Source organism: Pseudovirgaria hyperparasitica (assembly GCF_010093815.1).
Source record: "Pseudovirgaria hyperparasitica strain CBS 121739 unplaced genomic scaffold EJ05scaffold_5, whole genome shotgun sequence".
NCBI lineage: Eukaryota > Fungi > Ascomycota > Dothideomycetes > Acrospermales > Acrospermaceae > Pseudovirgaria > Pseudovirgaria hyperparasitica.
Genome location: NW_022985553.1, coordinates 1,760,684 through 1,772,602, shown reverse-complemented (window position 1 = coordinate 1,772,602; position 11,919 = coordinate 1,760,684). Strand labels below are relative to the sequence as shown.

Genomic DNA, 11,919 nt, shown 5'->3' with positions numbered 1-11,919 from the left:
TAGAGCGACTAAATTAGTCTATATTAGACCGGAAGGAAGAGCGGTAAGACGGCGGCGTAGGTAAGCGTAAGGGCTCGCGATTATCGTCTATAATAAGATCTTCTTTATCCTCTAGAGGAGGTAGAGTAGACGGCGTGCGCTTTAGAGTAAGAGGAGAACCTATAACCACTTTATCCATAAGTTTAGTACTAGGATTACCTAGATTAGAGCGACTAGTAGCTATATTAGTGGTAGAGGTAGTAGTAGTAGTAGCCCTAGCTACTCTCTTCTCCGACTTAGAGCGCGCCTTTATACTACCGCGATAGGTAGGCTTCTTAGCCGGCGTAGCTAGGGAGGAGGCGATGCCTTTAGAGCGAGTCTTATAAGAGGAGGAGGTAGGCTTAGAGATAGGACTAGTATTAGATATCTATATATATATATTAGCTAGAGATCTAAGGAAGGAATATTCATCTACCCTTAATAGCGATTAACGAAGCTAAATCAGTAACTATAATAACGCGAATAGGTTATATAGGACTAGTTCTAATAAGAATAGACTACTATAGACCCTTCTAAACCTAAACTAGGGAAGATAGTATATGAATTAACGACTTACCTTAAGAGTAAGATAGATATACTAGAGAATAAAATTAAAGGCGAGCGAAGCTAAATATATACTCGACTAAAGTAGCGATTACGTGTCCTAGGTAGTAGCCACGAAGTAAGGGATAAGCGCGTGTATAAACTAATAAAAGTAAACTAGAATCTCGAGTTCACCTATATTAAGGATAGTTATAACGTTATAGGAACTTAGTTATAGATATATAGGTATATAATAGATTATAGAGACTTAGAATTATATATACTTAAGTACTTTAGGGCGAAGTATAAAAAGAAGAAGGATATTATTAGGACGGGAACTATAACGGACCTATATAGACTATTCTAATCTATATAGCCACGTAGTGGCTAGAGCTAGGTTAAGTTAGCTAAGTTAAGCGAGGTTACTATATAAGTAGACTATATAAACCGATTCCTACTTGTTAGGAATCAACCTTATATAAGAGTAAGATTACTCTATAAATACATTCCTATGTCTCTCTATAAACTGTTAGACTACTATCCTACGTCTTTACTCTTTATAGCTAGCTACACTAGGCCTAGTATAAACTATATATATATAATTAATATTCGTAATACCGCCTCTAGTACTAGACACGCTAACTTACCGTAATAATATTACTACTATATTATCTATTATATATATAAAGTATATATAACGTGGTAAGCTAAACGGAATCATATAAAATTTAATAATAGTTAACTAGACTAAGAGTTAAACCCGTGACCCTATAGTAGCTTTAAGATTATATAAGAAGGCGGGCTCTATATACTAACTAACTATACTAAAAGAACTAAATCTTAAAGCTACTACTTTAAGGGTAGAGTATACTACTTATATATAACTACTATATACATGTATAATTAACTAGTAGGCACGTGCCTAATAAGTTAATATAAATACCTTTCTAATAAGATTAGAAGAAATTATTAATTAAGAATACTAGCTTATATATATATAACTAATTAGGTTACTTAATTATCTTATTACTAGTACACGTCTAGATCTTACCTTTATAGTTAGAATATATACTACTTTTAATATAAATCTATTAGAGTAATATACTTAAATAGCCTTTAGTATATTATAATATATTAAGTATACTATTAACTAATATCTTATACTAAAGAAGTCTAAAGATATAATAGAAATTAATATATTCTCGGATACTTCTTAGGGTTTAGATTCTAATACTACTAAGTCTACCTCCGTATATATAAGAAGATAGACTCTATATACTAACTAACTATACTAAAAGAACCGAATCTTAAAGCTACTACTTTAAGGGTAGAGTATACTACTATTAGGCACGTAAGGAGCACGTGGCCTACTAGTTGATTCTACATGTATATAGTAGTCGTATATAAGTAGTATACTCTACCCTTAAAGTAGTAGCTTTAAGATTCGGTCCTTTTAGTATAGTTAGTTAGTATATAGAGCCCGCCTCCTTATATAATCTTAAAGCTACTATAGGGTTACGGGTTTAACTCTCGGTCTAGTTAACTATTATTAAATTTTATACGATTCTATTTAGCTTACTATATTATATATACTTTATATATATAATAGATAATATAGTAGTAACGTTACTATAGTAAGTTAGCGTATCTAGTACTAGAGGCGGTATTACGAATATCGATTATATATATATAGTTTATACTAGGCCTAGTATGGCTAGCGCGTATACTAGGCCCGTTACGGCTAGTTTAGTTTATCTTTTATAAGGTAGCATGCCCATAACGCGTAAGGACACGCGCCTTTAAGAAGGGAGATAATATTAGGTACATAAGGAGCACGTGGCCTACTAGTTGATTCTATATATATATAGTAGTTATATATAAGTAGTATGCTCTACCCTTGAAGTAGTAGCTTTAAGATTCGGTCCTTTTAGTATAGTTAGTTAGTGCGTGGAGCCTACCTCCTTACAACTACTTATATATAACTACTATATACATGTGTAATTACTTGGTAGGCCACGTGTCTAATAGTATATATCCTTTAATTAAATAGAAGCTTAGTAGCCTAGAATAGTAAGAGATAATCATATATTACTAAGTCGATATATAAAGTAGAGTATATAGCCTACTTAAAGGCTATAAGTTACTTATAGTAGGCTCTACTAGATATAAAAGAGATCTTTATAAATTATAATATTCTAGTTCTCTATCTTCTTATAGATAATTAAGCTATAATAGCTCTTATCTAAAACTAGTAAATTATAGTATAGTCTAAATATATTATAATATACTATTATATAGTTTAAGAATTATTTACTAATAGAGTTATATCTATATAGTATATTATAAGTTATAATAATATTACTAATATAGGAATAAAAGAACTACCCTTACTACTACTAAATTAAATAAAGACGATAATTAGTTTATAGTAGAGTTATCTTACTTACAGCCGTTTCTCTCTTAGTTATTTCTCTTATATCTCTCTTTCCTTTATTCTTTTAGTACTATCTCTTACTATTACTTACTTTAAGCTTTCCTTTATTCTAATATTACTAAGTATATATATATATACTTAGTATAGGGGAGTGTTATTAGAAGGTACTTTAAGTAAGAGATACTACTTCCTAAACGGGACTAGTGTCTAAACGGTTAAATAGCTTCGACTCTGTCTCCTAGAACTTAGTTCTCTACACATAATTATAGAATACATTCAATGACCTCAATCACGTCTACTTTCTACTTATAATAGTGATGTTATAGCCAAATGGAGCTCAAGTATGCAAGCTTTTGGACTCGTCTGCTACTACTACCAACCCTAGAGGGCGTAGATGGTGGAATCACACTGTCTCTCTCACGACTTCCCGCTCCCAACAGATTACTCAGCTATCGCGGAAACGCTGAGTTTGCTTTCTCGTCACGTCGTAGCTGAGCAAGACGACGAGTCTCGCATTAAGCGACGTAGGTGGCCATGTTTAGCCTAGCAACTCTGATTACTCCCTCATAGCTTTCTCCAGTTCCTTCATACGCACTTGTTCACATGTCAATTCCAAATCCAATCTCCATGTCGCCCAAGACTCAACCTCCTTATTGTAATTTCTGCTGGCCGATGATCACGGTACATGGTTACTACCGACTCTGCACCACCATTCCAAGTTACCTTCCTTTCAACCAGTGTCTTGCTCAGTCCCGCTCCGTACCGGCTCAGAATCGCCGTAAAGACTCTCTCTCGCCCTATACTGAGCCCCTTACCCCAAAATGAAGGACACCGTCTGTCAGGGTCATCCTCCCATTTATGGGCGCATCGTACGGGCTTATCGAAAGCTTTGAAGAAGTCTTCGGGCTTGGAGAGATGGTTCATGTGTTTGAAATGGCAAAGCCAATCGAGGATGTACTTTATGACTGTGGAGGGCGGGGCATTGGTAATTATGTCGGTGTGATTATCAAGGACGGTGGGGTGAATAGTATCGGTGGACTTGGCTATCGTGAATGGGACGCCAGGTTTGATTGAGTATTGTTCCCAGTCGGGGTCGTCGAGAGGTAGAGGCATGTTGGGCTTTGTGGTGAAGTTCAGTTTCTTGTGATCGATTGGGAATGAGTCTTGGTGATGAGGTTGAGATACATCAGTGGCGGGAGGACTGAGGAACCTATATGCGGACAGTCTGTGCGGTGAGGGATTGTTCTTCCATTCAGAGAATGGTGTAGCATACATTGTGAAGATGATGTTCGATCACTCGCTTGGGAGGTAACATGTGAGCAAAGTCCCACGGACCAGGTTGAACTAGTTTCTAATATTGTTGAACAGTGGCTAACAGTGTGGTGAAAGTGTTTCTAGTGAATACATATTGGCAGGAGCTACCTCCGCGTTCACTTGACCGTCTCACCAAGAAATTATGTCCTTTCTCATAGTTTGGATTTAGTAAGTGGCGTGCTTCGATCACCTGGGATTGCTCCTTGCATGACGGTTGCGATACCTGTACGATTTGCCTACAGCGAAGACGTGAAGATCTCCTGCGTATACCACCCCATTTAGTAGCGAGATGGCGATGAGCAGGATGCACGATGAACTAGAGGGGGTCTCTAGAATTCTTCTGTAGCACCTCTTCTTAGGACTTCGAGACTTCGAGACCATCAAGGATGATCTCTAGAATCCCTTTCCTAGACGGACACTCGCTCCCCCTCCATACCACAGTGTGCCGCGGCGGAAATCAAGACCTTGCGTCTGTCCGACGATCCATTCTCCGCCCTCTTTGATACGACCATCTGAAGTCGGCCAGTATTCTCTCTGTAGCCAATCATTGATCTCGTCAAACTTTTGGACGAGCTTCTTCATCTTCTCAGCATCGGGTGTGCCTTCAGCCGTGCTGAAAGCATCCTTATCGATGAAGCGACCAACAGTCAGGTGACTTGATGGTACAGTATATCGCGAATCTACATCCACAAGCTTCTTCGAGAGATTATACACGTCGCGGCGCAGATGATGGTAAGTGTACTTGTCATCTGATGCCGTCCGGCCATCTGAAAGATTTTCACCGGCGGCTGGAATAAAACTGAGGGCAAATGCTGAGGCATCAAAGCTCATGAGGGGTTTTATCAGGCGTGCACGATGATCGAAAGTGTAGTCTGTTAGCTCTGTGACTCCAGGTAGAATGCCATCCACGAGTTGGGCGACATCTGCTTCTGTGCGGGAGTGAGTAATCTCCAAAGTCGTCATGTGCAGACAAGTTTGGGGCATAAACCATAACTCTACTCTATCTTAGTACACGGTCAGGGCCACTGTAGTATGCTCACTTGGAAAGTCTGCAGCAATCATGTCTTGAATCTGCTTGATAAGATTCTTGACATGCTGGGTTGGCCTGGCCCAAAAGACAAGGCAATACCGCGGGTCTTTGTATGATGAATCATTGACTAGGTTGTATAGAACTGGATCAACGCTGACACCTGCAAAATCGTTGCTCAGTAACTTCGCTCGTTGCTGCTGGTTTCGACCCGTCCGATGGTTGCTGTACCGTTCTTGTATGAGCGCCTACGATGAAACTGAGTTTCAGTCAAGATTCCACAGTGGTCGAAGGCCCCTTACAGCATCGTTGTTGGAGCCGTGTATCAGTACATCATACGGGTTGTCGAATTTTTGAGTGGACGAAGATGTGCCACTAAGGTCCTGGAATTGGTCGGCTTGCCATGACAAAGGAGCGTCCACCCGCTTAGCCATACTGAGTGATCGTATCGAGCAACTCGATTGCTATAGTCGGTACTATGGGTAAGACGCTTCTTAGATTGAAGCCAGCAAAGTTCTCAACATACACCGCATACGGCCTAGTCAGGGCGATGCGTGGTGTTTCGATGAATCTGGTTAGCCTTGGTCTGCAATACCCCTCGGCCCAAAAGTGACTAGCTCCCGGTGTCAGTCCTTCCAGACGTCATGTCAACAATGCACCTTCGCCATAGTATATTCAATTGCTTCACCCTTCTTGGTCCATCAGCCTATCTGAAATGCCTTTCCTTCTGGTGAACTCCACACGAGTCCACTACTCCGATACAGCATTGAGCGAATCCACTCGCGAGACACTTGTTCTGCTTCATGGCCTCGGCTCTTCTCAGAACTATTACCATGCTATCATACCAGAGCTCGCGAAGAATGGATATCGATGCATCGCCCCAGACCACACCGGGGCCGGTCGTAGTTCATACACACAGGTCGAACAGAGTAGAGACAGTCTTTCAGCAAACGTTGTCGGGCTCATGGACGCACTCAAAATTGAGAGAGCTGTTGTTGTCGGGCATAGCATGAGCGGGTATGTTCTATTCACACGGAATAGTTCTCATATGCTTAATCTTCTCTCCAGATTCATCGCCGCTCACCTCGCCGCTTCTCATCCTACACGCTTCTCCTCAGCCGTCCTCATCGGCAGTGTCTATCCTAGTCCAGATCTCGCCCCAATCTTTGAGAAGCGCATCGCGACCGTGCAAGATTCTGGTATAGAAGCCATGGCCAACACTGTCCCTGAAGCAGCAACGCATCCCTCCACACATCCTCTCGTACGAGCGTTCATCCGCGAACTTATTCTCGGCAACACGGCAGAAGGTTACATCTCGAATTGTAGGGTCATTGCAAGCGCTCAGCCGCCACGATTCGGCGACATTAAACAGCCGGTGTTGATCATCGCTGGTGACTCAGATTACGCAGCGCCAAAAGCCATGAGTGAACGAATACATAAAGAGCTAGGAACTCCAGAAGGAAAGAAGAGGCTGGAAGTGTACGAGCAGTGCGGGCACTGGATCGTCGTTGAGAAGCCTGATAAAGTGGCCAACGACATAATAAAGTTTTTATCGGATATACAGTAGGGACTACAGCTCCTGATGGTGAGTGATTAGTCATGCTAAGGATACTGCAGGGATGCGGGGCCGCTTAGCCGGAGCAATTTATGATCGTTGTGCAGATCAATGTATAACGCAAGAGGACTATACTATTCATATACCAGTCCGGATGATTGATACATATAAGAGGACAAATGTATGTCTTATGAATGATAATTCTAGCAGCAATGCTACATGTGTCACCAGACGTTTAAGCTTCAGGCGATTGAGAGAGTATTGTAGCCAATAATTCTCCTAGAAGTCGGAAGGATTTTACTGTCTCCACAAACTCACTCCTCCCTGTCTTCTCTCGAATCCTCAAAGCTCCGTCTCGTCACTCGGAATGGTTCCGGGCTCTTTGGTATCTTTTCTAATTCGCTGCACTCCTCCTCCGTACTATTATACCTACTGTACAGCCTCCAGAAGACCATCCCCGCTACAAAACAGGCAACACTCAACCCCGCATACATCCATACCAGTTTCGGATCTACACTCAGTGGACTGATCGCCGCCGCCAATGCCGCCCCAAATGCATTTGTCAGCAGGAACAGACTCATGACGAACGATTTGAGACTAGTAGGCGCTTTGGTGAATGCATATTCAAGCCCTGTGACAGCAGCGAAGATCTCGGACAGCGCGATAAAAAAGTACGCAGGGGTCTGCGCCGCAACGTGGATCTTATTTGGCGCGTACGAGCCGTCCACATTGAGGCCCGCAGTGCACACGAGGGGCGTGTCATAGCATGGTGCACGGCTGTATATCATATGCTGCACGACGGCGGCATACGCCATTGCGGCACTTCCGAGAAGAAAGCCGAAGAAGATGCGTGTCATGGGCTTGAATTGGATACCAAGCCTGCGCAGTGCCGGGTATACGACGCGGTCGAGGATAGGAATAAAGATGATGATGGTGATTGGGTCGATGTTCTGCATGACATCATTGGGGATGCCGTGTAGCTCCATTTGACCGGCTTGCGACACGAAGTTGTTGCTCATTTGGATACAGACAACCCAGTAGAACGGGTAGAAGAGAAATACCTTGCACCCAGCGATCGCAATTTTGAGCTCCGAGATGAATTGTTCGTCCCAGTTTACGGAACGCCCGGGAAGTGTCGAGGGACGCGCAGCGTCGATATCACCGTGATTGCGTAGGGCGATGAGGAGGGCGTGGAAACAGTCGATGATAATGGAGCCGCGTGGAGGGCGTACGACGTAGTGTTTCTTGCCGGAGATGAGGACGAAAAAGCCGAGAACGAAGAGTTTCAGGGGGACGAGGTATGCACTCCAAAAACCGACGTGTTTTTCTAGGTTGGTTGTGATGATGGGCGAAAGCGAGCCGAGGTTGATGCACAGGTAGAATATCATATATATCCTCTGGATGGTGATGGCCGGATCTACGATCACACGTTCGCCGGACTTGAGCACGCGGATGGTAGCGCGAGTGTTTGTATATTGCTCGGCAATGAGTGGGGACACATTAGCTTTGATGCCGCCTGTACCCAGGCCGATGACAGCCATCGCTGCGATGAGACCACCAAGAGCGGCTCCACGCTCGATGACGAAGGGAAGAGATGTGACGAAGAGAATTATCAGGCCGGCGATGTAAATGACGGAAAAGTAAACGATAGTGAGGTACTTGCCGAGATACTGGTCTGCAACAACAGCACCAATGATAGGAGTGATATAGCACCAGAACTGGTTCTGTTAGATGCAAGAGATGTTGATAGAATTGCACTACGTACCTGAAAGAAGTTAGTCAGACCTGTTGCACCGGCTTGATTCAACCCGATTGCGCCAGGGAGACCGTTGGGGTCGTGGTATTTGTTTGCAATGTAGTTTTGGAATGGGCCAGAAAGGCCATAGAAGGCTGACCGTTCACATAGCTCAACGATAGCAACCATGAAGGCGCTGTGCGGCAGTTTGTCTGGCACTTTACGAAGTGTATGTTTTTCATCTTCTGTCGGTTCGTCGACTGTGGAGTTATCGGGCAATGACGGCTTGCTGTCGAAGGATCCCTCTGCTATAGAATCACCATACACAGCTCGGTTATACTCTCGTCGCGATATAGTTCTGGTGCCATGCGATCTGTTCCCAGTAAGTGCCTTTCTATATCAGTGTGATACAGCAATATATATATTTGTGACATGTGACCGAACCCCGCTGCCTAAGCTTTTTGACAACAAAGACAATGATGAAACACAGATACGTACTCAGCCGCTGGTTGCCCATGATTCGCCATGTCATACAATTCAACATCATCTCGGTCGCTCTGGTCTAACTCGATATATACGCCTCTTTGGTTCTCCGTCCGGACAAATGCTTCATGCAGATTATCAGGCTGGCCGATAAGCTTCTTCCAGGCTTGCCATGTGGAACGCAACAGTTTCAGCCCTCCAGAAGTGACCATTGCGAGTATATGAGATAGCAGGGCTCCAGGGAACAGTGGGCGAGATGATACAACGTGAGCCACTAGAGTGACATCGCGTACAAGGGATTTGCTGATGTAGGGTGATCAATTAAACATCCTGACGGGGTTGTTTCTTTCTATGGTTGTGCCGCTGTTGATCTCCTGCTTTATTGCAGGACGGCTAACTGCTGTGTGCAGAATACAATATGTGGTGGATTTATAGAAGCAACGGATGCAAAGTTGACGTGTTCGGTGATGGGTTGTCGTAGCGCGTCGGTTTCTTCCTTGTGTCGTGTAGGTGTTTTAGGAGAATGTGCGTAATTCTAAGTCTATATGGCGTAGCTACGGTCACAGGTCACCCGCTTTTTTTTTAGTGCGACGCAGCTGCATCTGGTTAGCATCTGCCGAATACCCCTTGTATGGATGGGGATGGATACAAAGCTGAAAAGGACATAGCTGTTGAGCGAGACTCCGAGCGTCACGATCAGTCCACCTACTATTGTAATTGTAACACGAGGACAGTGCATACTGAAAAATGAAAATTGGACCCCGACATCGACATCAACATCGACATGAACATCAACACCAACAGCGCGAATGACAAAAGAAGAAACACGCTCACATGCAAGCTTGCCATATCTTCCGGAAGAGCTTGTTCGGTTTTGCCCTCGTCCAGTCAGCACTTAACCACTTTGAGTTGCCAGTCTCCCATTGGTTCTTCTTGCTAAGACAGCCAGGCCCGGAGATAGGCAAGCTAACGGACTTTGATATGAGAACCGCAACATCTTAACACAGATGGGTTGTGATTATATCGACAGCATCGCACCAATATGGAATGGATCTATATCAATAGCAGTAATGGCGAGGTTGATGCCAAAGCCAGATCTACTATACGTCGGCGTGCAGCAAAGGGGCACAATATCGGTCGAAAGGTCAACCGGCCATCCTATCTCAGGAGCCTACAACACCAGCCTAGATCAAAGCTCCTTCCTATCGTCAGTTCTGGCTCTTGTTCTCCTGTACAGAGTGCACAGCACAATATGGATGCCGATGGAGAGTCCCAAAGCACGCCCACACAGGTCGAACGCATCATCGGCGACAGCCTCTCCATATTGAATCTTCCTATCAAGATAGCCCCTGGAGATAGAGCACTCACGTATGAAGGTCCGGTAGACATCCATTAAGACACATAATCACATTCTACTAACTTCATCTTAGCCCTAGCTTTCATGAAAGTGCCGAAACTCCAGCCTGCCTTGTCCCATGCTCTTTCTGTCAACGACGCAAATTACTCTACAGACTTTCTCCGACTGATGCTTATGGATCAAGCATGTATGTTATACCGCTATGGATCACTGCCAAGACACCGACTGATACAATATACGTAACTCAAGGCTACCATTGCATCATAGCGATCTTCGTTGAATCCAGGTCACTGACTCGTACTCTTAACGGTATTCACCATATTACGCAGTCACTCCACCTGATCAACGAGCGCATTTCTCGTAGTACGGGTGTCACCAATACTACCATCGCTGCAACTCTAGGATTGTCAACATATGACGCTGTGCAAGGACGCTATGATCATGGCGCCGTACACGTTCAGGGCGTTTTGCGAATGATAGAGATCCGCGGTGGTGTCTTCCGAGTTGGCTCTGAAGATCCCCAATTGATGTTGAAGATACTTAGGTTTTTACTTCAGGGCTACCTAAGTGTAATAAGACTAATAGAGTCGCAGGTCTAGCTTAGCCTATGCTTTACGGTCTGCTTCTATCCCGAGCATAGATATTGATTGGCTAGAGATTCAAGAAAACACGAATGGACTGAATCTTCAACATACCGAGGCATACTCCGAACTACTGCCCGCTAACGTGGGTGGAACACTGAGGGTCCTGGATCCTGAACTCCTCTATCTTTGGGAACGAATGTACATCCTGTCGGGTCTCGTCAACAAAGCCAGTTCTGGCAATCACACAAAGCTTTCATCGGCACAATTCATGACAAGCCACGTCTGGCTTGGTCATCGGCTATTGCAGTATGCACCACTAATACCTTCCGGATACAAGCCCGCCTCTCAGAGCCTAGTACATCTGGGTTCTGTAATGATCATTAGCGCCCTGTTGAACGGATTTGGCCGTGAGGTGCATAATACACATCTATCACAGCTTGTTCGAGACATTTGTGTGGAAAGTCTAGAAGTCAGTGTACCCAAGGAGCTCACCTTATGGGTTCTGTTCATGAGCAAGATCACTGGCTTGCAAGATGCTGTCGATGATGCGTTGCTGCTCCCGAGAGCTTCAAGCTTGATTCATGAGTTAGAGATAAGCACCTGGGATGATACGAGAACGATTCTAAGCCAATTTCCTTGGATCCAACACTTCTATGAAATGCAAGCTTGCTCTTGGTTTAGAAGAATCAATATGTATGAAATGGTTCGATGAATTCGGACCTCTCCGAAGGGACATGGGAAACTACTCTAGCCCAAAGCACGCATACATCAATACCTTAAGGCCTTCGCCACACAGCCTGGAACAATCTTCTCAAGCTCCTTGGCCACACTATCCCAGCATTGCTTACTTGCAGTGTCGTCTATCCACT

General features: G+C 43.9%; 5 protein-coding genes across 5 annotated transcripts; 2 read left to right on the top strand and 3 right to left on the bottom strand.

Moving 5' to 3' along the window:
• Nucleotides 1-3,296: 3,296 nt before the first annotated feature.
• EJ05DRAFT_475083 (uncharacterized protein) lies at nucleotides 3,297-4,277 on the bottom strand. Its single transcript, XM_033743733.1, has one exon. The coding sequence runs from the start codon at nucleotides 4,268-4,270 to the stop codon at nucleotides 3,602-3,604; it is 669 nt and encodes a 222-aa protein (XP_033602517.1). The 5' UTR covers nucleotides 4,271-4,277; the 3' UTR covers nucleotides 3,297-3,601.
• A 44-nt stretch (nucleotides 4,278-4,321) lies between these two features.
• Nucleotides 4,322-5,884, bottom strand: EJ05DRAFT_475082 (uncharacterized protein). Its single transcript, XM_033743732.1, has 3 exons — nucleotides 5,639-5,884; nucleotides 5,350-5,584; nucleotides 4,322-5,304 (listed from the first exon to the last, which is right to left on the bottom strand). Exons 1-3 carry the CDS (start codon nucleotides 5,768-5,770, stop codon nucleotides 4,703-4,705), a joined length of 969 nt encoding a protein of 322 aa, XP_033602516.1. The 5' UTR covers nucleotides 5,771-5,884; the 3' UTR covers nucleotides 4,322-4,702.
• Nucleotides 5,885-5,972: 88 nt separating this feature from the next.
• EJ05DRAFT_475081 (3-oxoadipate enol-lactone hydrolase) lies at nucleotides 5,973-7,125 on the top strand. Its single transcript, XM_033743731.1, has 2 exons — nucleotides 5,973-6,353; nucleotides 6,405-7,125. The coding sequence occupies exons 1-2, from the start codon at nucleotides 6,052-6,054 to the stop codon at nucleotides 6,901-6,903; spliced, it is 801 nt and encodes a 266-aa protein (XP_033602515.1). The 5' UTR covers nucleotides 5,973-6,051; the 3' UTR covers nucleotides 6,904-7,125.
• On the bottom strand, nucleotides 7,055-9,485 carry EJ05DRAFT_320572 (putative MFS peptide transporter). The gene is made up of 3 exons (XM_033740759.1): nucleotides 9,125-9,485; nucleotides 8,657-8,999; nucleotides 7,055-8,609 (listed from the first exon to the last, which is right to left on the bottom strand). The coding sequence occupies exons 1-3, from the start codon at nucleotides 9,319-9,321 to the stop codon at nucleotides 7,206-7,208; spliced, it is 1,944 nt and encodes a 647-aa protein (XP_033602514.1). The 5' UTR covers nucleotides 9,322-9,485; the 3' UTR covers nucleotides 7,055-7,205.
• Nucleotides 9,486-10,076: 591 nt separating this feature from the next.
• On the top strand, nucleotides 10,077-11,870 carry EJ05DRAFT_320470 (uncharacterized protein). Its single transcript, XM_033740758.1, has 4 exons — nucleotides 10,077-10,485; nucleotides 10,540-10,653; nucleotides 10,716-11,010; nucleotides 11,060-11,870. The coding sequence occupies exons 1-4, from the start codon at nucleotides 10,152-10,154 to the stop codon at nucleotides 11,760-11,762; spliced, it is 1,446 nt and encodes a 481-aa protein (XP_033602513.1). The 5' UTR covers nucleotides 10,077-10,151; the 3' UTR covers nucleotides 11,763-11,870.
• Nucleotides 11,871-11,919: the final 49 nt, after the last annotated feature.

What these genes read in the sequence shown, in the direction of transcription:
- EJ05DRAFT_475083 (XM_033743733.1), bottom strand. Translation starts at nt 4,270, where the DNA reads ATGTATGCTACACCATTCTCTGAATGGAAGAACAATCCCTCACCGCAC.
- EJ05DRAFT_475082 (XM_033743732.1), bottom strand. Translation starts at nt 5,770, where the DNA reads ATGGCTAAGCGGGTGGACGCTCCTTTGTCATGGCAAGCCGACCAATTC. An exon ending in ACGGCTCCAACAACGATGCT is followed by an intron (nt 5,585 to 5,638) that starts GTAAGGGGCCTT and finishes GTTTCATCGTAG; the next exon opens with GCGCTCATACAAGAACGGTA. An exon ending in GATTGCTGCAGACTTTCCAA is followed by an intron (nt 5,305 to 5,349) that starts GTGAGCATACTA and finishes AAGATAGAGTAG; the next exon opens with AGTTATGGTTTATGCCCCAA.
- EJ05DRAFT_475081 (XM_033743731.1), top strand. Translation starts at nt 6,052, where the DNA reads ATGCCTTTCCTTCTGGTGAACTCCACACGAGTCCACTACTCCGATACA. An exon ending in GTCGGGCATAGCATGAGCGG is followed by an intron (nt 6,354 to 6,404) that starts GTATGTTCTATT and finishes TCTTCTCTCCAG; the next exon opens with ATTCATCGCCGCTCACCTCG.
- EJ05DRAFT_320572 (XM_033740759.1), bottom strand. Translation starts at nt 9,321, where the DNA reads ATGGTCACTTCTGGAGGGCTGAAACTGTTGCGTTCCACATGGCAAGCC. An exon ending in CATGGGCAACCAGCGGCTGA is followed by an intron (nt 9,000 to 9,124) that starts GTACGTATCTGT and finishes TACTGGGAACAG; the next exon opens with ATCGCATGGCACCAGAACTA. An exon ending in GTCTGACTAACTTCTTTCAG is followed by an intron (nt 8,610 to 8,656) that starts GTACGTAGTGCA and finishes TAACAGAACCAG; the next exon opens with TTCTGGTGCTATATCACTCC.
- EJ05DRAFT_320470 (XM_033740758.1), top strand. Translation starts at nt 10,152, where the DNA reads ATGGAATGGATCTATATCAATAGCAGTAATGGCGAGGTTGATGCCAAA. An exon ending in GATGCTTATGGATCAAGCAT is followed by an intron (nt 10,654 to 10,715) that starts GTATGTTATACC and finishes ACGTAACTCAAG; the next exon opens with GCTACCATTGCATCATAGCG. An exon ending in TTGATGTTGAAGATACTTAG is followed by an intron (nt 11,011 to 11,059) that starts GTTTTTACTTCA and finishes ATAGAGTCGCAG; the next exon opens with GTCTAGCTTAGCCTATGCTT.